The sequence below is a fragment of the Melopsittacus undulatus genome, chromosome 17 (genome assembly GCF_012275295.1).
Source record: "Melopsittacus undulatus isolate bMelUnd1 chromosome 17, bMelUnd1.mat.Z, whole genome shotgun sequence".
Taxonomy (NCBI): domain Eukaryota; kingdom Metazoa; phylum Chordata; class Aves; order Psittaciformes; family Psittaculidae; genus Melopsittacus; species Melopsittacus undulatus.
The window spans coordinates 4,081,030-4,101,066 of NC_047543.1; the positions used below are offsets into that span (position 1 = coordinate 4,081,030).

The following is a 20,037-nucleotide window of genomic DNA, read 5'->3' on the forward strand; positions in this document are numbered from 1 at the left end:
ATCCTCTAATAGTCTCTTATGATAGGCTCATATGAGAGGGAAAAGGCTCAGAGAGAAGAGGGCAGTGCAGATACAAGGAGGGGATGGTAAGAGAGATCACTTTGGCTAGAGCCCAGAGCCTCCTTCTCCTCTTCACATTCCAACCCATCTCTAGAAGGAAGGGACATGCAGTTTGCCAAGGGCAAAGATAGGAAGTCCTAGTCCTTTCCTCCATTCTTCCATCACTGCCATAGTGTGCCCCATGCAGCCCCAGCAGTTCATTGCACAGCTGTGCATGGCAAAGGTCTCTTGAGACTGCACAGCCCCAAATCCCAGCACACTCCAAGGACCTTGACTGTCTCCCAGACCCACTCTGCTGCTTTCTCCCTCTCCTTGCCCAACAGGACAGGAGGAGAAAGTCAGGTAGAAAAGGTCACGGGTCAAGATAAACACAGAGAAATAATTACCGATTACAATGGGGGGTAAAACAAACCTGACATGATGGAGATCCACTTAACCTATCGACAATGAAAAAGAATAGGATGGTGGGGAAATTCCAAAGCCTCTGAACATAGGTTCACCACATCCTAAAATACCTCCAACCCATCCCACCTTTTTATCACAGACTCCACTTCTCTCCTTCATTCACAGCTTCACCATTAAGCAGCACAGCGGGATGTGGATTGGGGAGTTGTGGTCAGTGCACAACACTTTCTGCACATGTAAAGTGGGACATTGCTGGATCTGCTCATGAAAAGGGTTTTGATGGTTCTCCCTATATCACAAGCTCCAGCCATGGTGTGCCTGTGCCCTCATGATGAGGGTCACACAAGGACGGACTGACACACACGTGTGCTCAGGCATGTCTGCATGGAACCATGTCCATATCTGTGCGCTCACACATAGCCAGAAACATCAGCACATGGGGACTCTGCTGAGGAGATGCTGGGACTGCACTGGCACAACTGAACTCAGGTAGGGCAGGGAAGGACCCGGCCCCCAGACGTGCTCCTGGTGTTCCCTGAGGATGCACAAGGACTGCACAGAGCGGGGATGAGGCACATGAGCCCAGCTCAGGTGCCCTGAGAGCACTGTTGGTGTTGCAGGAGGGTCCAGCCCTCCCAGCAGAAGCCCATCTGCACACAGCAATGGCCTTCCCTCAGAGAGAGCTGAGGGCAGCAAGAGGAAAGGCTGTGCCATGTCCTCTCCTGCGGCAGTCCTTGGGCATGCGGAAGAGAAGCACCAGAGCGGTGCCCATTTCCTGACACCTTGGCCACAAGCAAGGCCACAGGAATGAGCCAGGAGCACATCCCCTGCCTGCACGGGATGCACCAGCCCTTGATGGGAGGCTTGTGCTGCGCTCACGTGGTTCTGCCCCGGAAACCCTTGTTCTTGTCCTGCCGGCACTTACAGAAGCCTTCCTATGGCAAAGCACCTGAGCCGGGAAATTAAAAGGCAGCAGTGGCGGAAACGGGGACACGGCCCCTGCCATTACCTGGGAGGGTTTGCATTTGCCATGAGCTTGTCAGGAAATGCCTCCTGCCACAAAGGTGCCTGTGGGCCTGAGGCACTGCAGGACGACTATAAAAGGCAGCCCAGGTCTGTGCTCCTCATCCCCTTCTCTGGCCTCCTTCTCCTGGGAATCAGGTGAGTGCGAAGCCTCTTGTGCTGCTGCTGCCAGAGCAGGTGGTTCCTGCCCGTGTGTGTGAGGTGCTGGGGGCTGTGGGAGCGCAGGGCTGGGAGCTGCTTGTCATGGGAGAGGGAAGGGGAGAGAAGGGCTTGTGCAGAGAGAGGCTGGGACTGAGCTGAGCTGGCTGCTGGGCTTGGAGGTGCTCAGCGTGTGCTGGGCCAGCAGGTGCCTTGGCTTGCCCAGGCTTGGCTGCAGAGCTGCTGCTGGCGTGTCCCATCATCTGCTTGCCCCTGCCCTGTGTCCAGGTGAAGCTCCAGCATCCAGACATGTCCTGCTGCAACCCGTGCGTGCCCTGCCAGCCCTGCGGCCCGACCCCGCTGGCCAACAGCTGCAATGAGTGCTGTGTCAGGCAGTGCCAGAGCTCCACCGTCGTCATTGAGCCTTCCCCCGTGGTGGTGACCCTGCCCGGCCCCATCCTCAGCTCCTCCCCTCAGAACACCGTTGTGGGCTCCTCCACCTCCGCTGCCGTTGGCAGCATCCTCAGCTGTGAGGGAGTGCCCATCAACTCCGGGTGCTTCGACCTCTCCTGCATCACCAACCGCTACTGCGGCACCAGGTGCAGACCCTGCTAAAGCTGCTGCCAGCATCTTTGTGCAAGGATCTCCATGATCTCACAACATGGACCTGGACAGGAGATAGAGCTTCACGGCACTGTTTCCTTCTCCCACTGTCTTCTCTCTTTCCTTTCCTTTAATTTCTCACCTCCACCTCCCACACCAGCCCAGTGGGGACCTCTCGGCCTCCCTCCCTGCGTGTGAGGGGCAGGCAGACGGACACCCTGCAGGAGCTGCACCGCATCTTGGTGCCTGCCCCTGGTGCTCCCTGTGAGCCACCTCCTTTTCTTCTTTACCCTCATTAAAGTTGTGCTGCATCCAAGCCTTGGCCTTTGAGTCCTCTTTTGTTCTGTGGGAACTCCTCCTGTCTTCTACCCCTTGGAGGTGACTAAGACATCCCTGGCTAAAGCTGCATCAGGGCATGTATCCAAAGGGTAGCAGTAGTTGGCATGGGGAGAGAATACTGCCTCAGGACAGCTCACTGCCTCTGCCTTCCTGTCCCCTACATCACCCAGCACACCACCCTTGCATGCCCAGCACATATGGGCACAGGCAGATGTGATCCTACCTCATACAGTCCTTCAGCACCTGGCAGAGCCCAGCTCTCTCCAGGCGTGCAGGGCTGAGGTAAGCCAACAGTTTGGACTGGTATCAGCCAACCCAGACTGTCCAACAGCACCCTCACTAGCTGTGAACCCAGCAGCCCCAGGAGGATCTCATTGTATTTCAGGTGTTCATCTTCTCTGATCAAATGAATGTGGCTTCTTTATGAATGCAAACATAGAGATGTGCTTTTCAATGATACTTGAAAATTTCCTTTGTAAGCCTTGGTCTTCTGTGCTGGGTAATGCTCGAAATCCTGGCCCCTCTCATAAAATCATTGAATCAATGAGGTTGGAACAGACCTTTAAGATCATCAAGTCCAACTGTTCCCCAGCACTGCCAGATCCACCAGTAAACATTGTCACTAAGGCCCTCATGTACACGTTGTTTAAGGCTTCTGGGGCTGTTCAAATTCCATCACTTCCCTGGGCAGCCTGTTCCTATTCCTGATCACACTCTTGATGTAGAAATTGTTCCTAATCTCCAGTCTAAACTTCCCGTGATGTAGCTTGAGGCCATTTCATTTTGTCCTATCACTTCTAACCTGGCAGAAGAGACCGACCCCACCTCACTATAACCTACTATCAGGTAGCTGTAGAGACCCATAAGGTCCAGACTAAATTTCCATACGTCCTTCATTCATTGCTCATCACCCTTGTGCTCCAGGCCCTTCACGTGCTCCACTGCCCTTCTCTGGCCCTACTCCAGGAACTCAATGTCTCTCTTGTAGTGAAGGGGCTGGGATTCGAGGTGCAGCCTCAAAATCCCTGGTCCTGCTGGCCACACTATGTCTGATCCAGACCAGGGTTCCACTGGCCTTCTTGGCTTCCTGGGCACTGTATGGACCATGTCCACGTTCACCAACCAGCCCTTTTCATGGACAGTTTCCACTGACTCTTGCCCAGGCCTGAAGCATTGCAGGGGGATTGTTGTGGCCCACATGCACACAGCACTTTGCCTTGTTGAACCTCATCCCATTGGCCACAGTTCATGAATCCAGCTTGTCCATATCCCTCTGCAGAGATTCCAACCCTCCAGCAGATCAACACTCCCAACGAACTTGGTGTTGTCCACAAATTCACTGAGGGTTCCCTCCATCCCCTCATCCATATCACCAATGAAGACATTAAACAACACTGGCTCCAAGACCAGTCTCTGAGGACCACCACTAGTGACCAGTTGCTAAATAGATGTGATGCCATTTACCACCACTCTTCGGTTTCTATCATCCAGCCAGTTTCCAGCCCAACAAAGAATCCACCTCTCCAGGCCATGAGAAACCACTTTTTCCAGAACACTGTCAGACTTTACCAATGTTTTACTAAAGTCAAAAAGACAATATCCACAGCCTTTCCCTCATCAACCAGGTGGGTCACCCTGTCATAGAAAGAAATCAGATTGGTCAAACAGCACCTGCTATTTAGGAACTTGTGCGGACTGGGTCCGTTACCTCCATTTTCCACTATGTGCCTTTTGGTCTCACCAAGCATCATCAGCTCCATGACCTTTCCCAGCACTGAGCTCAGGATAACAGGCCTGGAACTTTGGGATCATCCTTCCTGCCCTTTCTTAGAGAGGCATTACGCTGGCCAGCCTCCGAAATGTGAAGATCTGCCTGCTACACCAGCACTGCTGATCAATGATGGAGAGTGGCTTGGCACACTCCTCTGCCAGATCATTCAGCACTCTTGATGGAACATTCCGAACCCATAGACATGTGTATGACTACATGGAGAAATATTTATTCCTGGATTATGGGGATTTTTATCAGCTCTCCAAGTGTATCACCTAACTTGGGGGACTCTGATGTTACTGCTGTCATTTTCCTAAATGTTGGGTTACCTCAGCCCTGCATACCTGAAGACAGCTGGGCCCTGGTAGGTGCTGAAGGACTATATGAGATAGGATCTCATCTGCCAGTGTCCATGTGTGCTGGGTATGTAGGGGTAGTGTGCAGGGAAATGTAAGAGAGAGGAAAGCAGAGAGAGGAGCGGAGAAGAAGCTGTGTGCTGTTCCTGAGCAGTACTGTCTCCTAATGGCCACTCCTGCCACCCTTTGGAGCTGTGCTCTCACTGATGGCCATTGCTGGTGGAGTAGCCACAGATGTCTTTGTCAGCTCCAAGAAAAAGCAGACAGGAGGAGTTCACACAGAAGGAAAGACTTGGAGGCCAAGGCTTGGATGCAGCACAACTTTAATGAGGGTAAAGAAGAAAAGGAGGTGGCTCACAGGGAGCACCAGGGGCAGGCACCAAGATGCGGTGCAGCTCCTGCAGGGTGTCCGTCTGCCTGCCCCTCACACGCAGGGAGGGAGGGAGGCCGAGAGGTCCCCACTGGGCTGGTGTGGGAGGTGGAGATGGGAAAGGAACAGAGAGGAGAGTGGGAGGAGGAAACAGCTCCGTGAAGCTCTATCTCCTGTCCAGATCCATGTTGTGAGCTCTTGGAGGTTCCTGCCTGAGGACGCAGCTTTAGCAGGGTCTGCACCTGGTGCCGCAGGAGCGGTTGGTGATGCAGGAGAGGTCGAAGCCCCCGGAGTTGATGGGCACTCCCTCACAGCTGAGGATGCTGCCAACGGCAGCGGAGGTGGAGGAGCCCACAACGGTGTTCTGAGGGAAGGAGCTGAGGATGGGGCCGGGCAGGGTCACCACCACGGCAGAGGGCTGGATGGCAACAACGGAGTCCTGGCACTGCCTGACACAGCACTCATTGCAGCTGTTGGCCAGCGGGCTCGGGCCGCAGGGCTGGCAGGGCACGCACGGGTTGCAGCAGGACATGTCTGGATGCTGGAGCTTCACCTGGACACAGGGCAGGGGCAAGCAGATGATGGGACATGCCAGCAGCAGCTCTGCAGCCAAGCCTGGGCAAGCCAAGGCACCTGCTGGCCCAGCACACGCTGAGCACCTCCAAGCCCAGCAGCCAGCTCAGCTCAGTCCCAGCCTCTCTCTGCACAAGCCCTTCTCTCCCCTTCCCTCTCCCATGACAAGCAGCTCCCAGCCCTGCGCTCCCACAGCCCCCAGCACCTCACACACACGGGCAGGAACCACCTGCTCTGGCAGCAGCAGCACAAGAGGCTTCGCACTCACCTGATTCCCAGGAGAAGGAGGCCAGAGAAGGGGATGAGGAGCACAGACCTGGGCTGCCTTTTATAGTCGTCCTGCAGTGCCTCAGGCCCACAGGCACCTTTGTGGCAGGAGGCATCTCCTGACAAGCTCATGGCAAATGCAAACCCTCCCAGGTAATGGCAGGGGCCGTGTCCCCGTTTCCGCCACTGCTGCCTTTTAATTTCCCGGCTCAGGTGCTTTGCCATAGGAAGGCTTCTGTAAGTGCCGGCAGGACAAGAACAAGGGTTTGCAGTGGAGGAGCCCACAAGTGTAGGCCCAGCACAGGTGCCCTGAGAGCACTGTTGGTGTTGCAGTAGGGCCCAGCCCTCCCAGCAGAAGCCCATCTGCACACAGCAATGGCCTTCCCTCAGAGAGAGCTGAGGGCAGCAAGAGGAAAGGCTGTGCCATGTCCTCTCCTGCGGCAGTCCTTGGGCATGCGGAAGAGAAGCACCAGAGCGGTGCCCATTTCCTGACACCTTGGCCACAAGCAAGGCCACAGGAATGAGCCAGGAGCACATCCCCTGCCTGCACGGGATGCACCAGCCCTTGATGGGAGGCTTGTGCTGCGCTCACGTGGTTCTGCCCCGGAAACCCTTGTTCTTGTCCTGCCGGCACTTACAGAAGCCTTCCTATGGCAAAGCACCTGAGCCGGGAAATTAAAAGGCAGCAGTGGCGGAAACGGGGACACGGCCCCTGCCATTACCTGGGAGGGTTTGCATTTGCCATGAGCTTGTCAGGAAATGCCTCCTGCCACAAAGGTGCCTGTGGGCCTGAGGCACTGCAGGACGACTATAAAAGGCAGCCCAGGTCTGTGCTCCTCATCCCCTTCTCTGGCCTCCTTCTCCTGGGAATCAGGTGAGTGCGAAGCCTCTTGTGCTGCTGCTGCCAGAGCAGGTGGTTCCTGCCCGTGTGTGTGAGCTGCTGGGGGCTGTGGGAGCGCAGGGCTGGGAGCTGCTTGTCATGGGAGAGGGAAGGGGAGAGAAGGGCTTGTGCAGAGAGAGGCTGGGACTGAGCTGAGCTGGCTGCTGGGCTTGGAGGTGCTCAGCGTGTGCTGGGCCAGCAGGTGCCTTGGCTTGCCCAGGCTTGGCTGCAGAGCTGCTGCTGGCGTGTCCCATCATCTGCTTGCCCCTGCCCTGTGTCCAGGTGAAGCTCCAGCATCCAGACATGTCCTGCTGCAACCCGTGCGTGCCCTGCCAGCCCTGCGGCCCGACCCCGCTGGCCAACAGCTGCAATGAGTGCTGTGTCAGGCAGTGCCAGAGCTCCACCATTGCCATCCAGCCCTCTGCCGTGGTGGTGACCCTGCCCGGCCCCATCCTCAGCTCCTTCCCTCAGAACACCGTTGTGGGCTCCTCCACCTCCGCTGCCGTTGGCAGCATCCTCAGCTGTGAGGGAGTGCCCATCAACTCCGGGGGCTTCGACCTCTCCTGCATCACCAACCGCTCCTGTGGCACCAGGTGCAGACCCTGCTAAAGCTGCGTCCTCAGGCAGGAACCTCCAAGAGCTCACAACATGGATCTGGACAGGAGATAGAGCTTCATGGAGCTGTTTCCTCCTCCCACTCTCCTCTCTGTTCCTTTCCCATCTCCACCTCCCACACCAGCCCAGTGGGGACCTCTCGGCCTCCCTCCCTGCATGTGAGGGGCAGGCAGACGGACACCCTGCAGGAGCTGCACCGCATCTTGGTGCCTGCCCCTGGTGCTCCCTGTGAGCCACCTCCTTTTCTTCTTTACACTCATTAAAGTTGTGCTGCATCCAAGCCTTGGCCTCCAAGTCCTTCTTCCTTTTGCAGGCATCATTTCAATCTGTTCAGGGGAAACGTTGTAGGTGATGGGATCAGCATCACTGTGGTGTATTTTGTCACTTGGAAACATGGTAAATTAATATCATGTTTCTTGAAATTATAGAATGATAGAACATTTTGGTTTGGAAGAGACATTAAACCTCATTTCTTTCCAATTCTCCTACCATCAGCATGGACAGGTTCCATAATTCCAGGTTGCTCCAAGCCCCATACAACCTTACCTTGAGCACTGCCAGGGATGGGGCAGCCACAGCTTCTCTGGGCACCCTGTGCCAGCGCCTCAGCACCCTCACAGGGTTGAACTTCTCCTTAAAATTTCATCTAAATCTATCCTCCTTCTGTTTAAATGCATTACTCTTGTGCTATTACTACATTATTTTTTTGCCAAAAGCTCCTCTCCAGCTTTCCTGTATTCCCTCTTTAGGCACTGGAAGCTGCTCCAAGGTCTCCTGGAGCCTTCTCCTCTCCAGGCTGAAACATTCCAGCTACCTTAGCCTGTCCCCAGAGGAGACGAATTGAGTGCAAATGTTCAGCCTATTTTTTACCAACCACATGGTCCATCCATCATATTCATGCCTCTCCAATTAGAGACAAGGATGTTGTGCAGGACAGTGTCAAATCCCCCCTTGTAGAAGGCACCAGTATTTGTCAGGCACTTCAATTCCCTGGATCTTCCTGTCCCCCTTTTCAAAACTGGGTATAGTGCAGTCTATGGAGTAGAAAAGGCTTTTTTGCTGTATACAGCACTGCTCAACTACAATGAAAACATCCCTGTGTTATCCACACTCTTCCGCACAAATCCACATCATAGCCCCTGAGAGCTACTGTGAAGATGCTTAACCCTATCTCAGGCAAAACCAGCACACTCACTGACCTGCCTTTCCAGCTTGACCCTAGATATTTGGAGGGCAAAGTCCTGAGCCAGAACACACACAGGTTGACTTTAAGGTCTGTGTGAACTTGCAGACCTATGGAGTTTTTGGGGTTCTGGAGAAAGGCTGGGATAGCTCTCCTGTCCAGAGTGTGCAGTGGCTGTGAAAGCAGAAGGCAAAACTGCAACCCTGCACTTGGTAACAACAGAGGTTTTATCCTCCTGGTGACCTGATAGGCAGAATCCTTTAGGAAAGTGCCTGGAGGAGTGTCAAAGAGGCCCAGGGCAAATGTGGGATACAGCAGTTGAGATCTGATGGTGATAACGTTAAGGAGATCACCATATTACTTCCACCAGTTCCATTTCTTAAAGGATCTACCATGGACAATTTCTGTTGAAATTTCTCTTTCTATAATTGTGCCTCATACTCTGTTGGACCCACTCCCCTGGGCTTACATGTCAAGGCTTTGGTAGCAGGAGGAGGAAGGGTGCCGGGGTGGTTTCTGTGACAAGAATCCAGCGGCTTAACCCATGCTCGACAGAGTCAAATCCAGCCAGCTCCAAAATGGACTTGGTGCTGCCTAATGCTGAGCCCATCACTCTGGTGGTGCCTCTGTGAAAACGTGTTTAAGAAAACGCAGAACACTGCCCAGGAAGTGAGGGGAAAACCCACTTGAGAACCAAGCCTGTAACACCCAGGCCAGGGTAGGAAGAGGTGGAGAAGGTGCTCCAGGTGATGGTGCAGAGATTCCCATGCAGCCCAAAGGAAAGACCATGGTGGGGCAGAAATCCAGACTGCAGCCCATGGATGATCCCACACCAGACCAGGCAGATATCCCCTGCAGAAACCATGGCCTGTGCAGAGCTCATGCTGAAGCAGGCTCCTGGCAGAATTGTGTCCACTGGAGAATCCACAATGGAGCAGTCTGCCCAGAAGGACTTCAGCCCATCAGTAAGACATACACTGGAGCAGGCCTTGAAACACTGAGGCCTATACTGAAGTCTCATGCTGGAGAAGAGGAAAAGTGTGAAGAGGAAACAATGGCACAAAGGAACTGATGTGTACTGACTACAACACCCTATTTCACCACCGTTGAGTCATAATGAAGACTGTCCTTGTCACTAGGAAAGCCATTTCTTTGGCCTGTTGGCTGGCTTTTGCAAATGGACTGGTGCACTTCAATCTTAAGACAAAAGTAGAAATATGTTTATGGCATCGAGAAATGACCGCCCTGCTTCCTAAACCACTTCTCAGAGATCAGTGTAGTTGCACTGGGTGCAAATGTAGTCAAAGATTTAGCCAATAGCTTATGACTAAAGAATTAAGTAAGCACAGTCAAGCTTTTGTATCACTTAGCTAAGAGGTAGTATGGGAAAAAGAAGAATTCTCACATGAGGAAGGACGACTCGGAGGCCCAGGCTTGGATGCAGCACAACTTTAATGAGGGTAAAGAAGAAAAGGAGGTGGCTCACAGGGAGCACCAGGAGCAGGCACCAAGATGCGGTGCAGCTCCTGCAGGGTGTCCGTCTGCCTGCCCCTCACACGCAGGGAGGGAGGCCAAGAGGTCCCCACTGGGCTGGTGTGGGAGGTGGAGACAGGAAGGGAACAGAGAGGAGAGTGGGACGAGGAAACAGCTCCGTGAAGCTCTATCTCCTGTCCAGATCCATGTTGTGAGCTCTTGGAGGTTCCTGCCTGAGGACGCAGCTTTAGCAGGGTCTGCACCTGATGCCGCAGGAGCGGTTGGTGATGCAGGAGAGGTCGAAGCACCCGGAGTTGATGGGCACTCCCTCACAGCTGAGGATGCTGCCAACGGCAGCGGAGGTGGAGGAGCCCACAACGGTGTTCTGAGGGAAGGAGCTGAGGATGGGGCCAGGCAGGGTCACCACCACGGCAGAGGGCTGGATGGCAACGACGGAGTCCTGGCACTGCCTGACACAGCACTCATTGCAGCTGTTGGCCAGCGGGGTCGGGCCGCAGGGCTGGCAGGGCACGCACGGGTTGCAGCAGGACATGTCTGGATGCTGGAGCTTCACCTGGACACAGGGCAGGGGCAAGCAGCTGATGGGACACGCCAGCAGCAGCTCTGCAGCCAAGCCTGGGCAAGCCAAGGCACCTGCTGGCCCAGCACACGCTGAGCACCTCCAAGCCCAGCAGCCAGCTCAGCTCAGTCCCAGCCTCTCTCTGCACAAGCCCTTCTCTCCCCTTCCCTCTCCCATGACAAGCAGCTCCCAGCCCTGCGCTCCCACAGCCCCCAGCAGCTCACACACACGGGCAGGAACCACCTGCTCTGGCAGCAGCAGCACAAGAGGCTTCGCACTCACCTGATTCCCAGGAGAAGGAGGCCAGAGAAGGGGATGAGGAGCACAGACCTGGGCTGCCTTTTATAGTCGTCCTGCAGTGCCTCAGGCCCACAGGCACCTTTGTGGCAGGAGGCATTTCCTGACAAGCTCATGGCAAATGCAAACCCTCCCAGGTAATGGCAGGGGCCGTGTCCCCGTTTCCGCCACTGCTGCCTTTTAATTTCCCGGCTCAGGTGCTTTGCCATAGGAAGGCTTCTGTAAGTGCCGGCAGGACAAGAACAAGGGTTTCCGGGGCAGAACCACGTGAGCGCAGCACAAGCCTCCCATCAAGGGCTGGTGCATCCCGTGCAGGCAGGGGATGTGCTCCTGGCTCATTCCTGTGGCCTTGCTTGTGGCCAAGGTGTCAGGAAATGGGCACCGCTCTGGTGCTTCTCTTCCGCATGCCCAAGGACTGCCGCAGGAGAGGACATGGCACAGCCTTTCCTCTTGCTGCCCTCAGCTCTCTCTGAGGGAAGGCCATTGCTGTGTGCAGATGGGCTTCTGCTGGGAGGGCTGGGCCCTACTGCAACACCAACAGTGCTCTCAGGGCACCTGTGCTGGGCCTACACTTGTGGGCTCCTCCACTGCAAACCCTTGTTCTTGTCCTGCCGGCACTTACAGAAGCCTTCCTATGGCAAAGCACCTGAGCCGGGAAATTAAAAGGCAGCAGTGGCGGAAACGGGGACACGGCCCCTGCCATTACCTGGGAGGGTTTGCATTTGCCATGAGCTTGTCAGGAAATGCCTCCTGCCACAAAGGTGCCTGTGGGCCTGAGGCACTGCAGGACGACTATAAAAGGCAGCCCAGGTCTGTGCTCCTCATCCCCTTCTCTGGCCTCCTTCTCCTGGGAATCAGGTGAGTGCGAAGCCTCTTGTGCTGCTGCTGCCAGAGCAGGTGGTTCCTGCCCGTGTGTGTGAGCTGCTGGGGGCTGTGGGAGCGCAGGGCTGGGAGCTGCTTGTCATGGGAGAGGGAAGGGGAGAGGAGGGCTTGTGCAGAGAGAGGCTGGGACTGAGCTGAGCTGGCTGCTGGGCTTGGAGGTGCTCAGCGTGTGCTGGGCCAGCAGGTGCCTTGGCTTGCCCAGGCTTGGCTGCAGAGCTGCTGCTGGCGTGTCCCATCATCTGCTTGCCCCTGCCTTGTGTCCAGGTGAAGCTCCAGCATCCAGACATGTCCTGCTGCAACCCGTGCGTGCCCTGCCAGCCCTGCGGCCCGACCCCGCTGGCCAACAGCTGCAATGAGTGCTGTGTCAGGCAGTGCCAGGACTCCATCGTTGCCATCCAGCCCTCTGCTGTGGTGGTGACCCTGCCTGGCCCCATCCTCAGCTCCTTCCCTCAGAACACCGTTGTGGGCTCCTCCACCTCCGCTGCCGTTGGCAGCATCCTCAGCTGTGAGGGAGTGCCCATCAACTCTGGGGGCTTCGACCTCTCCTGCATCACCAACCGCTCCTGCGGCACCAGGTGCAGACCCTGCTAAAGCTGCTGGCTCCTTCAGTCTGGAACCTCTGAAGATGTAAGAACATTGTGCTGATCAAGGGATAGAACATTGGGGCATTGTTTCCTCATCCCACTCTCCTCTCTGTTCCTTTCCCCTCTCCACCTCCCACACCATCCCAGTGGGGACCTCTTGGCCACCCTCCCTGTGTGTGAGGGGCAGGCAGACGGACACCCTGCAGGAGCTGCACCACATCTTGGTGCCTGCCCCTGGTGCTCCCTGTGAGCCACCTCCTTTTCTTCTTTACACTCATTAAAGTTGTGCTGCATCCAAGCCTGGGCCTTTGTGTCCTCCTTTCTTCTCTGTGAAATCTTATAGTCTGGTTCCCCTTGCAGCTGATAATCACATCCCTGGCTATTCCCCTGGCAATGGCCTTCAGTGGGAGCTGGCTTCAGAGTGTGTCTTGAGTGGGCTTAAGGAGACAATAGTGCCAAAGGACAACTTACAGCCTCATTTCTGCCTTCCTCTCCCCTACATCACCCAGCACACCACCCTTACATGTCCAGCACACACAGGCACATGCAGAGGAGATCCTACCTCATACAGTCCTTCAGGATCTCACCGGGCCCAGCTCTCTGCAGTCTTGCAGTGGTGAGGCAACCCAACACTTTGGACTTGTGTCAGACAAGTCAGGCTGTGCAATGGAGTCCCAATTACCTGTGAATGCACCACAGTCAGGAGGATCTCATTGTTTTTCAGATGTTCATCTTCTCTGATCAAATGAGTGTGTCTTCTTTATGAATGCAAACATATAGATGTGCTTTTCAATGATACTTGAATTTCCTTTGTAGGCCCTTGTGTTCAGTCTCGGGTAATACTCCCTGCTGTTCTTCACTGTGAGCATGTGATTTACATATAAATAACCCTCTCCCCCCAGAATGGAGACAATTCCCCATTACAGTTCTCTGGAGGGAGACTGAAGCAGTCAAGAGGCCTGAGTATGTGCACTCAGTAACCTCATCCTTGCTAATCTTCACATTCCCCTCTGTGTGCTGCATCAGAGCTATTTGATCTCCCTTAGAAACAGCTTCACTGTTCCCATTTTCTGTACTGAATGCCCTCACCTCCCACACACTCAGCTCCAGCCTCAGGGCATTCAGCAGCTATTCCTTCTAATAGCACATCCCTGTTACTCGGGCCCATGGCTGCTGGTCATGGCACATAGACTGGGTCATGGAGAAAAGAGGAAGGTGGAATAGAAGCCATTGGCTAACCCAAAAACTGTTCCCTCCATTATGACTTCTGCTACTCTTCAGAACAAATAATCCTAATTATACAACGATATTATTCTACAATCACCCACTGCCCCTGCCACCCCAGCACAGCTCTGAGAATAACAAGAGAAATGACCTTCCTCAAGAAGTCATGGGTTTGCTGATGCCTCAAGTCCTCCTGCTATGAGTGCATTTGTGGACACTGCACGGGAAGGCCAGATAGTCACTGGCAGTAGAGCAACCAAGGATGTATCCTTCATTTCCAAGGGACAGTATCAAAAAGCTCCAACTCCTGTTGGGTGTCCCAACCTCCCATTCCTTTGTGAATGGAGAAGAGTCTCCTTATGCCCTCATCCTCTTCCACCTCTGAGCAACACCCTTCCCCTTTGGCAGCCTGGAGAGGCTTCACAGAGAGAACCACAAGGAGGCCAGGCTTGCCAGTGAAGCAGAACTTTAATGAGTTAAAAGAGGGAAACAAAGACTGCAAGTGCAGAGCACCAGTACAGGGAACCCTGGGGAAACCCAAGAGTCTGCAGTTCTTGGCCGTGGAGAAGGGAGAGAAAGGAAAGTTCATTCAGCTGTGTTGAAAACAACATCCAGAAGATCGATCCTCTATCCAGCACCATGCCCTGACTTCCTCCGTGTGTCTTCCGGGGGCTCTCCCAGCACATTTATCAGAGGAGGTACCTCCTGCCACCATAGCGTCGGGAAATGCCAGAGAGGTCACAGCACCCGGAGTTGATGGGCACTCCACCACAGCTCAGGATGCTGCCAATGGCAGCAGAGGTGGAGGAGCCCACAACGGTGTTCTGAGGGAAGGAGCTGAGGATGGGGCCGGGCAGGGTCACCACCACAGCAGGAGGCTCGATGACAACGGTGGAGCTCTGGCACTGCCTGACACAGCGCTCATTGCAGCTGTTGGCCAGCGGGGTCGGGCCGCAGGGCCGGCAGGGCACACACGGGCTGTAGCAGGACATGTCTGGATGCTGGAGCTTCACCTGGACACAGGGCAGGGACAAGCAGAGCACAAGGATGGGTGAGGAGCAGCCTGGCTTTCCTGTCACAAAGAGCCAAGGCTGCCTAGGAGAGGGCAGCTGGAAGCTGTGCCAGGTGCCACACGGTCTTCATTGTTGCTATAGAGCAGCCTGGGACAGGGAGGGTCTCTTGGAATTTGTAAACCCAAAGTCCCCTCAGCCACTTCCCAGCCTTTAGGCAGACATTCTCCCCACTTCTCCCATCTATGCAAAATGCTGCAAGCCCCAGCACAGGATAAGGCTAATATCAGCTGAGAGTTTCACTGAGGATAGACCGCGCTCTGAAGAGGAGGACAAGGGGCTTCAGACTCACCTGGTTCCCAAGGAGGAGGCAAGAGAAGTGGGTGCAAGAGCAGAGACCTGAGCTGCCTTTTATATCTGCCCATCGTTACCGCAGGATCAGAGGCACCTTTGCAGAGGTAACAATTATCTGACAAGCTCATCTTGATGCAAACCATTGCAGCTAATGATATGGGCTCTGCTTTGGTTTCCAACACTGCTGCCTTTTCATTTCCAGGTTTAGGCCATGCCCATTCCCCAGTGAAGGCTTCTTCTGAGCACAAGCATGAAAGGTGTGGGATTTCTCAGTCAGGAATGGTTCTGGGGACCTATTCTCAGGCAATCTCACCCAGCACTGCATGTGGAAGCTCAGATGGAAGGTGCTGGCTTTCCAGCAGGATCCCACCCTATGAAATGGAGTCTGTTGCTCATCTCCTTCACCTGAGAAAGCCTAGGGTACTTTGTTGTTGTGCTGCTGCTGTTCCAGGGTGGCCTGCCTCTCCCAGGTGACATGGGTCTGCTCTGCCAACCCTGTTGGAGTCTTTACATGCCCCTGTTTATCTCAGAGGGCTCTAGACAGCATTGATGGGGAATGGATGGTACCCTGCAATGTCCTGCAATCTACTGTGTGTAGTGCTCCTTGGACATTTCAGATCCTGCTTTTGGTTGCTCTCCAGGGATGCAGAAGGCTTCAACGCCATGGGCACAATTTTGCCCCTAGCATAAAGAAAGACAAGCAGTGATGGCTGAGAACAGATCCAGGCAGACACTTGCTCTCCAGCCTCAGTGGGCTGTCCAAAGGGGAGCATCAGCCTGTTCTTGGGCACTGGTGCCTGGGCCTGGCTGCAGGTCTATAAGCCAAGTGCCCAAGCTCAGGTGAACAAACGGGGTTGTTGCCTCGCCTCCAGAAACACCACTGCTTCTAGAAGGGAGAAGTAGATGCTCAGTCCAGACTCAATCATCTCATTCAGAGGTCTCCACAGGTGAAACCAATTCCACACTGTTCATATACATTTATCTGCCATGTTGAGGCCTCCTCCTTAGGAAGTGGTTGCATGGACTCCCTTCCCTGTCAGTGTGCAGAAAGAAGAGCTTGAAGAACATGATTCATCTGTTCTGAAATGAAAATCGTAGGAAGGTGGAGAACAAGTGCCCTTTGGAAGTGCTAATGCCCTGTCAATGAATGAAAAGACAGACTTGCTACCCGCCAGCCTCCCACAGCTCTGCAATTTGAGGACTCTGCCAATCACATTAAAGTGTTTCCACAACAGAGCCCAAAATGAGCTGAACAATGGACTATTAAAATCATACGTGGCGTTTTAGATGTGGAAATATCCTGACACATCTAGCATGAAGCGCAGCAATTTGAATGTTTTAACAAAAACTAATAAAGTACATGCAGGGGCTGAAGAGAGGAAAGAAGAGCAGTGTGAGTTTTGTGGCCAGTCCTATGCCAGGAATAATGGCCATAGGTTATACCAGAAAGTGTAGATTTTATCTTGAACCAGAACCAAGTTTCTCAGCACAGTTACTAAGGGTAAGGCTCAACTCTGTGGTTTCACCATCTCACAGGCAGGGGAAGGGATTCTGCTGACCAAGTGGAAAGATACATGATGAATCTTACCTTGGCTCCTCAACTTACCCCTGTTCTTCAGACAGAGAAAAGAACAGGGCATAGCTGCAGCCAGAAAACATCAGACTAAATGAGGAATTACCTATTTCCTAAAGCAATGAGCCAGCTGCTGGGACTTCTTTAGGGATTCAGATGAATCTCTGACAAAATGGAGCACTGAGTAAACTGTAATACAAGCCTGTAGGAGGAGGACCCCTCCTCCAGTGTTCTGGCAGAGAACTGTTTCTGGATGGGGTTTGTGACCTTTCCCAAGTGCTGGTCCTTAGAGCACTGTGAGAGGAGCATTAGAATTATAGAATCAAGGAGAATCACAGAGTCAAGGCTCAGCCCAGACTAACAAGGCTGTAAGGTGAGTGAGGTGAGCTCACTGGGGAGCAGAGGCTTCTGACTACCTGTGATGCCCAGGCACACTGTTAGCTCACACTGAGGTCTTCTGAAGACCTACTTCACTTCTTCTGGAAAGCCCGCCACAGAGCTTGCTTCACTTCTTTGTTTCTGAATGTGTAAATGAAGGGGTTCAACAAAGGAGTTACAATTGTGTTAAGGGTTTTCACAATTTTGTTCACATCCATGTTGCTCCGGGCTGATGGCTTGACGTATAGGAAGATGATAGAGCCATACCAGATCGTGACGACACTGAGATGGGCAGAGCAAGTGGAAAAGGCCTTTTTCCTGCCACGGGCTGACTGGATCCTAAGGATGAAATAGATAATGTATATGTATGAGACCAGGATGACCACACAGGAGGCCACCACAACAATTATGGAGACAAAGAAAGTCGCCAACTCCACAGGCCACCTGTCACTACAGGAGAGGGCAAGGCAGGCATCTATATCACATAAGAAATGGTTGATGACGTCTGGCCCACAGAATGTCTGCCTGGATGTCAGGAAGGCCAGAAGTGAGATGACCAGGAAGCCTCCCAGCCAGGAGCTGAGTGCCAGCCGAGCAGAGATGACACTGTTCATGAGGGAGCTGTATCTCAAAGGGTAGCATATGGCTAAGTAGCGGTCATAGGCCATAACAGACAAGAGAAAACACTCAGTGGAGCCTAGGGAGAGAAGAAAGAACAACTGGAAGATGCAGACACTGAAGGAGATGGTCTGGCTAGTCCCCAGCATGACTCCAATAGCTTTGGGAACAACACCTGTAGTGTAACAGATCTCCAGAAAGGAGAGATTACAGAGGAAAAAGTACATTGGGGTATGGAGGTTCCTGTTCATCCACACGAGGGCTATGATGGATGCATTGCCTATAACTGTCAGGGAGTACATCAGTGCAAACATGATCACAAAGGAGACCCGGGAATGCCAGGTGCCTGGGAAGCCACGAAGGATAAATTCTTCCACAGTTGTCCCATTTGCTGTGTGCCCCCAAGTGTTGAGGTCCATCTGCAAAGACAGGATGTTGCTGTGTGAGTTTGCATGCCCCTGCTAGTCCTTCACATGCTGCCAGGAGTGAAACAATCCAGCCCCAAAAAGGAGTTTGTGCAGAGCATGGGAAAACAGCATCAATCCTAAATGAAAATTGCCAGGAAATTCCTTCCCTGCAGAAACATGTTTGGACAATTAGATCTGACCCTGAACTCAGCACTGAACTTATAGCACCAAATGAACAGTAATTACTCAAGGAGTTGTAGTCCTGTATGTTTGCTTTCTTCCAAGCCTCACTATAGGAAGCTTTTGCATATATCTCCATTATCCCCACTGACATCTGCTTCTCAGCATAGCTGCTAGGGGTAAGGCTCACTTCTCTGTAGTTTTGCCATCTCAGACAGAGGAAAGACTTCTGTTGACCAAGTGCAAAGATGTATGATTGAAGTATGCTTATGTCACCTCCTCAGCTTACCCTGGCTTACCCCTGGCTCTTCTTTGGACAGAGAAGAGGCACTTGGGAGAGAGATGTGGCTCATCTCATCTCATATACATGGCTCAAAGCCCTCTAGAAGTTCCAGATTGTCTTTAAGGACTAGTGCAGGAGTCTAGCAAGCAGCTTGGATGAGTAAACTGGACATCTCAAATTCATAGAATCATAGAATCTTAGAATGGTTTGAGTATGAAGGGACTATAAAGGTCATCTAGTTTCCCAGTGGCTGAAGGCAAAATTCTCTGAGGTGATTCCCTCCCAGGGCAGCTCTGCTGAGAAGCCAGGCAAACCAGGGGCTTCATCTATGTCCTGAGGAATTTACATACCAGGAACCTCATGTGGCCAAAGAGCAGAGAAATCCCTTTTAATGTGGCTCTCCTTAAGCATGCAAGGGATTGGAAGTCTATGCATACAACATACATATGTCGTATGTCTTGGGCAGGCTTCACTCACCAGCTCATCTAATGGAAATGATCCACATCTTCATGCACCATCCTCTAAATGAAGCCACGGTCCCCTTTGGCTGAGGGAGAACATTAGAAAGAGGTTGATTTATTGGAGGAGCTCTGGATGCTGTGATGTCAGGAGAAGCTCTCACCTCATGGGCTCACTTCAAGCTGTACAGAGCTGCATGACATTGTCTCTTCACCATCCACCCTAACAGGTATTGAGAGCTTGTGCTCCTGATTTTCTTCCCCCCTACACACAAAAAGCCATCACTGTACTTCCACAAAGGGGAGGGGGCTTCTGCACACAGACACACACACTCAGGGTGAAGCCTTTGCAGTTTAGCTCCATATAGTGAGGGCATACATCAGAGTCACAGCATCATTAGCATAAAACCATCCCCACACCCACCTCATTAACACCCTGAAGTTCAGTCTGACCACACCAAGGAAACTTTTTGCTGTCTTCCCTCTGTGTGCCTCAGGGAGTGTGGGATCTTATCTGCTTGTTGCAGATGGATAATGTTCTCTCTTCACACAGGCCAATTAAAGAGCAGCAAAGCAAGTCTCTGAAGTGGCTGCCAGGCTGGATGTTAGCCTCCTTACTGCACCTGTGGTACGTGGACCTGGCCAGGAACTCAGTGCTTGCTCTGCTGACATGCAGATGTCTGAAATAGCCATGTCCCAGAGACGGGAACTGCAAAGTATCTGGTGCTGAACTGTAACGTGGTCTTGAGACCTTTAGCATGGGAGATAACTAAAAGCAACTACTCTGCTCTCGTGAGACCCCACTTGCAGCACTGTGCACAGTTCTGGGGTCCTCACCATAAAAAGGACATGGAGCTGTTGGAGCAAGTCCAGAGGAGGCCATGAGGCTGGTCAGGGGCTGGAGAAACTCCCCTTTGGAGACAGGCTGAAAAGTTGGGGCTGTTCAGTCTGGAGAAGAGAAGCTGCGTGGAGACCTCAGAGCAGCTTCCAGTGTCTGAAGGGGGCTACAAGGATGCTGGAGAGGGGCCTTCATTAGGGACCATAGTGATAGACAAAGGGTGATAGGTTCAAACTGAAACAGGGGAAGGTCAGGTCAGATCTAAGGAAGAAATTCTTCCCTGTGAGGGTGCTGAGGCGCTGGCACAGGGTGCCC

The 20,037-nt window shown here is 53.2% G+C and overlaps 7 protein-coding genes across 7 annotated transcripts; 3 read left to right on the forward strand and 4 right to left on the reverse strand.

The window, feature by feature from the left end:
• The first annotated feature begins 1,467 nt into the window (after positions 1 to 1,467).
• Positions 1,468 to 2,545, forward strand: LOC117437068 (feather keratin Cos1-1/Cos1-3/Cos2-1-like). Its single transcript, XM_034070105.1, has 2 exons — positions 1,468 to 1,626; positions 1,915 to 2,545. The coding sequence occupies exon 2, from the start codon at positions 1,936 to 1,938 to the stop codon at positions 2,239 to 2,241; it is 306 nt and encodes a 101-aa protein (XP_033925996.1). The 5' UTR covers positions 1,468 to 1,626; positions 1,915 to 1,935; the 3' UTR covers positions 2,242 to 2,545.
• A 2,456-nt stretch (positions 2,546 to 5,001) lies between these two features.
• On the reverse strand, positions 5,002 to 6,065 carry LOC117437076 (feather keratin Cos1-2-like). Its single transcript, XM_034070114.1, has 2 exons — positions 5,907 to 6,065; positions 5,002 to 5,618 (listed from the first exon to the last, which is right to left on the reverse strand). Exon 2 carries the CDS (start codon positions 5,595 to 5,597, stop codon positions 5,292 to 5,294), a length of 306 nt encoding a protein of 101 aa, XP_033926005.1. The 5' UTR covers positions 5,598 to 5,618; positions 5,907 to 6,065; the 3' UTR covers positions 5,002 to 5,291.
• Positions 6,066 to 6,620: 555 nt separating this feature from the next.
• On the forward strand, positions 6,621 to 7,680 carry LOC117437074 (feather keratin Cos1-2). Its single transcript, XM_034070111.1, has 2 exons — positions 6,621 to 6,779; positions 7,068 to 7,680. Exon 2 carries the CDS (start codon positions 7,089 to 7,091, stop codon positions 7,392 to 7,394), a length of 306 nt encoding a protein of 101 aa, XP_033926002.1. The 5' UTR covers positions 6,621 to 6,779; positions 7,068 to 7,088; the 3' UTR covers positions 7,395 to 7,680.
• Positions 7,681 to 10,017: 2,337 nt separating this feature from the next.
• Positions 10,018 to 11,077, reverse strand: LOC117437072 (feather keratin Cos1-2-like). Its single transcript, XM_034070109.1, has 2 exons — positions 10,919 to 11,077; positions 10,018 to 10,630 (listed from the first exon to the last, which is right to left on the reverse strand). Exon 2 carries the CDS (start codon positions 10,607 to 10,609, stop codon positions 10,304 to 10,306), a length of 306 nt encoding a protein of 101 aa, XP_033926000.1. The 5' UTR covers positions 10,610 to 10,630; positions 10,919 to 11,077; the 3' UTR covers positions 10,018 to 10,303.
• A 555-nt stretch (positions 11,078 to 11,632) lies between these two features.
• On the forward strand, positions 11,633 to 12,697 carry LOC106023620 (feather keratin Cos1-2). The gene is made up of 2 exons (XM_034070113.1): positions 11,633 to 11,791; positions 12,080 to 12,697. Exon 2 carries the CDS (start codon positions 12,101 to 12,103, stop codon positions 12,404 to 12,406), a length of 306 nt encoding a protein of 101 aa, XP_033926004.1. The 5' UTR covers positions 11,633 to 11,791; positions 12,080 to 12,100; the 3' UTR covers positions 12,407 to 12,697.
• Positions 12,698 to 14,072: 1,375 nt separating this feature from the next.
• LOC106023619 (feather keratin Cos2-3-like) lies at positions 14,073 to 14,636 on the reverse strand. Its single transcript, XM_013130666.3, has one exon. It carries the CDS (start codon positions 14,613 to 14,615, stop codon positions 14,313 to 14,315), a length of 303 nt encoding a protein of 100 aa, XP_012986120.2. The 5' UTR covers positions 14,616 to 14,636; the 3' UTR covers positions 14,073 to 14,312.
• Positions 14,637 to 17,030: 2,394 nt separating this feature from the next.
• LOC101879103 (olfactory receptor 6F1) lies at positions 17,031 to 18,788 on the reverse strand. The gene is made up of 2 exons (XM_005141184.3): positions 18,777 to 18,788; positions 17,031 to 17,975 (listed from the first exon to the last, which is right to left on the reverse strand). The coding sequence occupies exons 1-2, from the start codon at positions 18,786 to 18,788 to the stop codon at positions 17,031 to 17,033; spliced, it is 957 nt and encodes a 318-aa protein (XP_005141241.3).
• Positions 18,789 to 20,037: the final 1,249 nt, after the last annotated feature.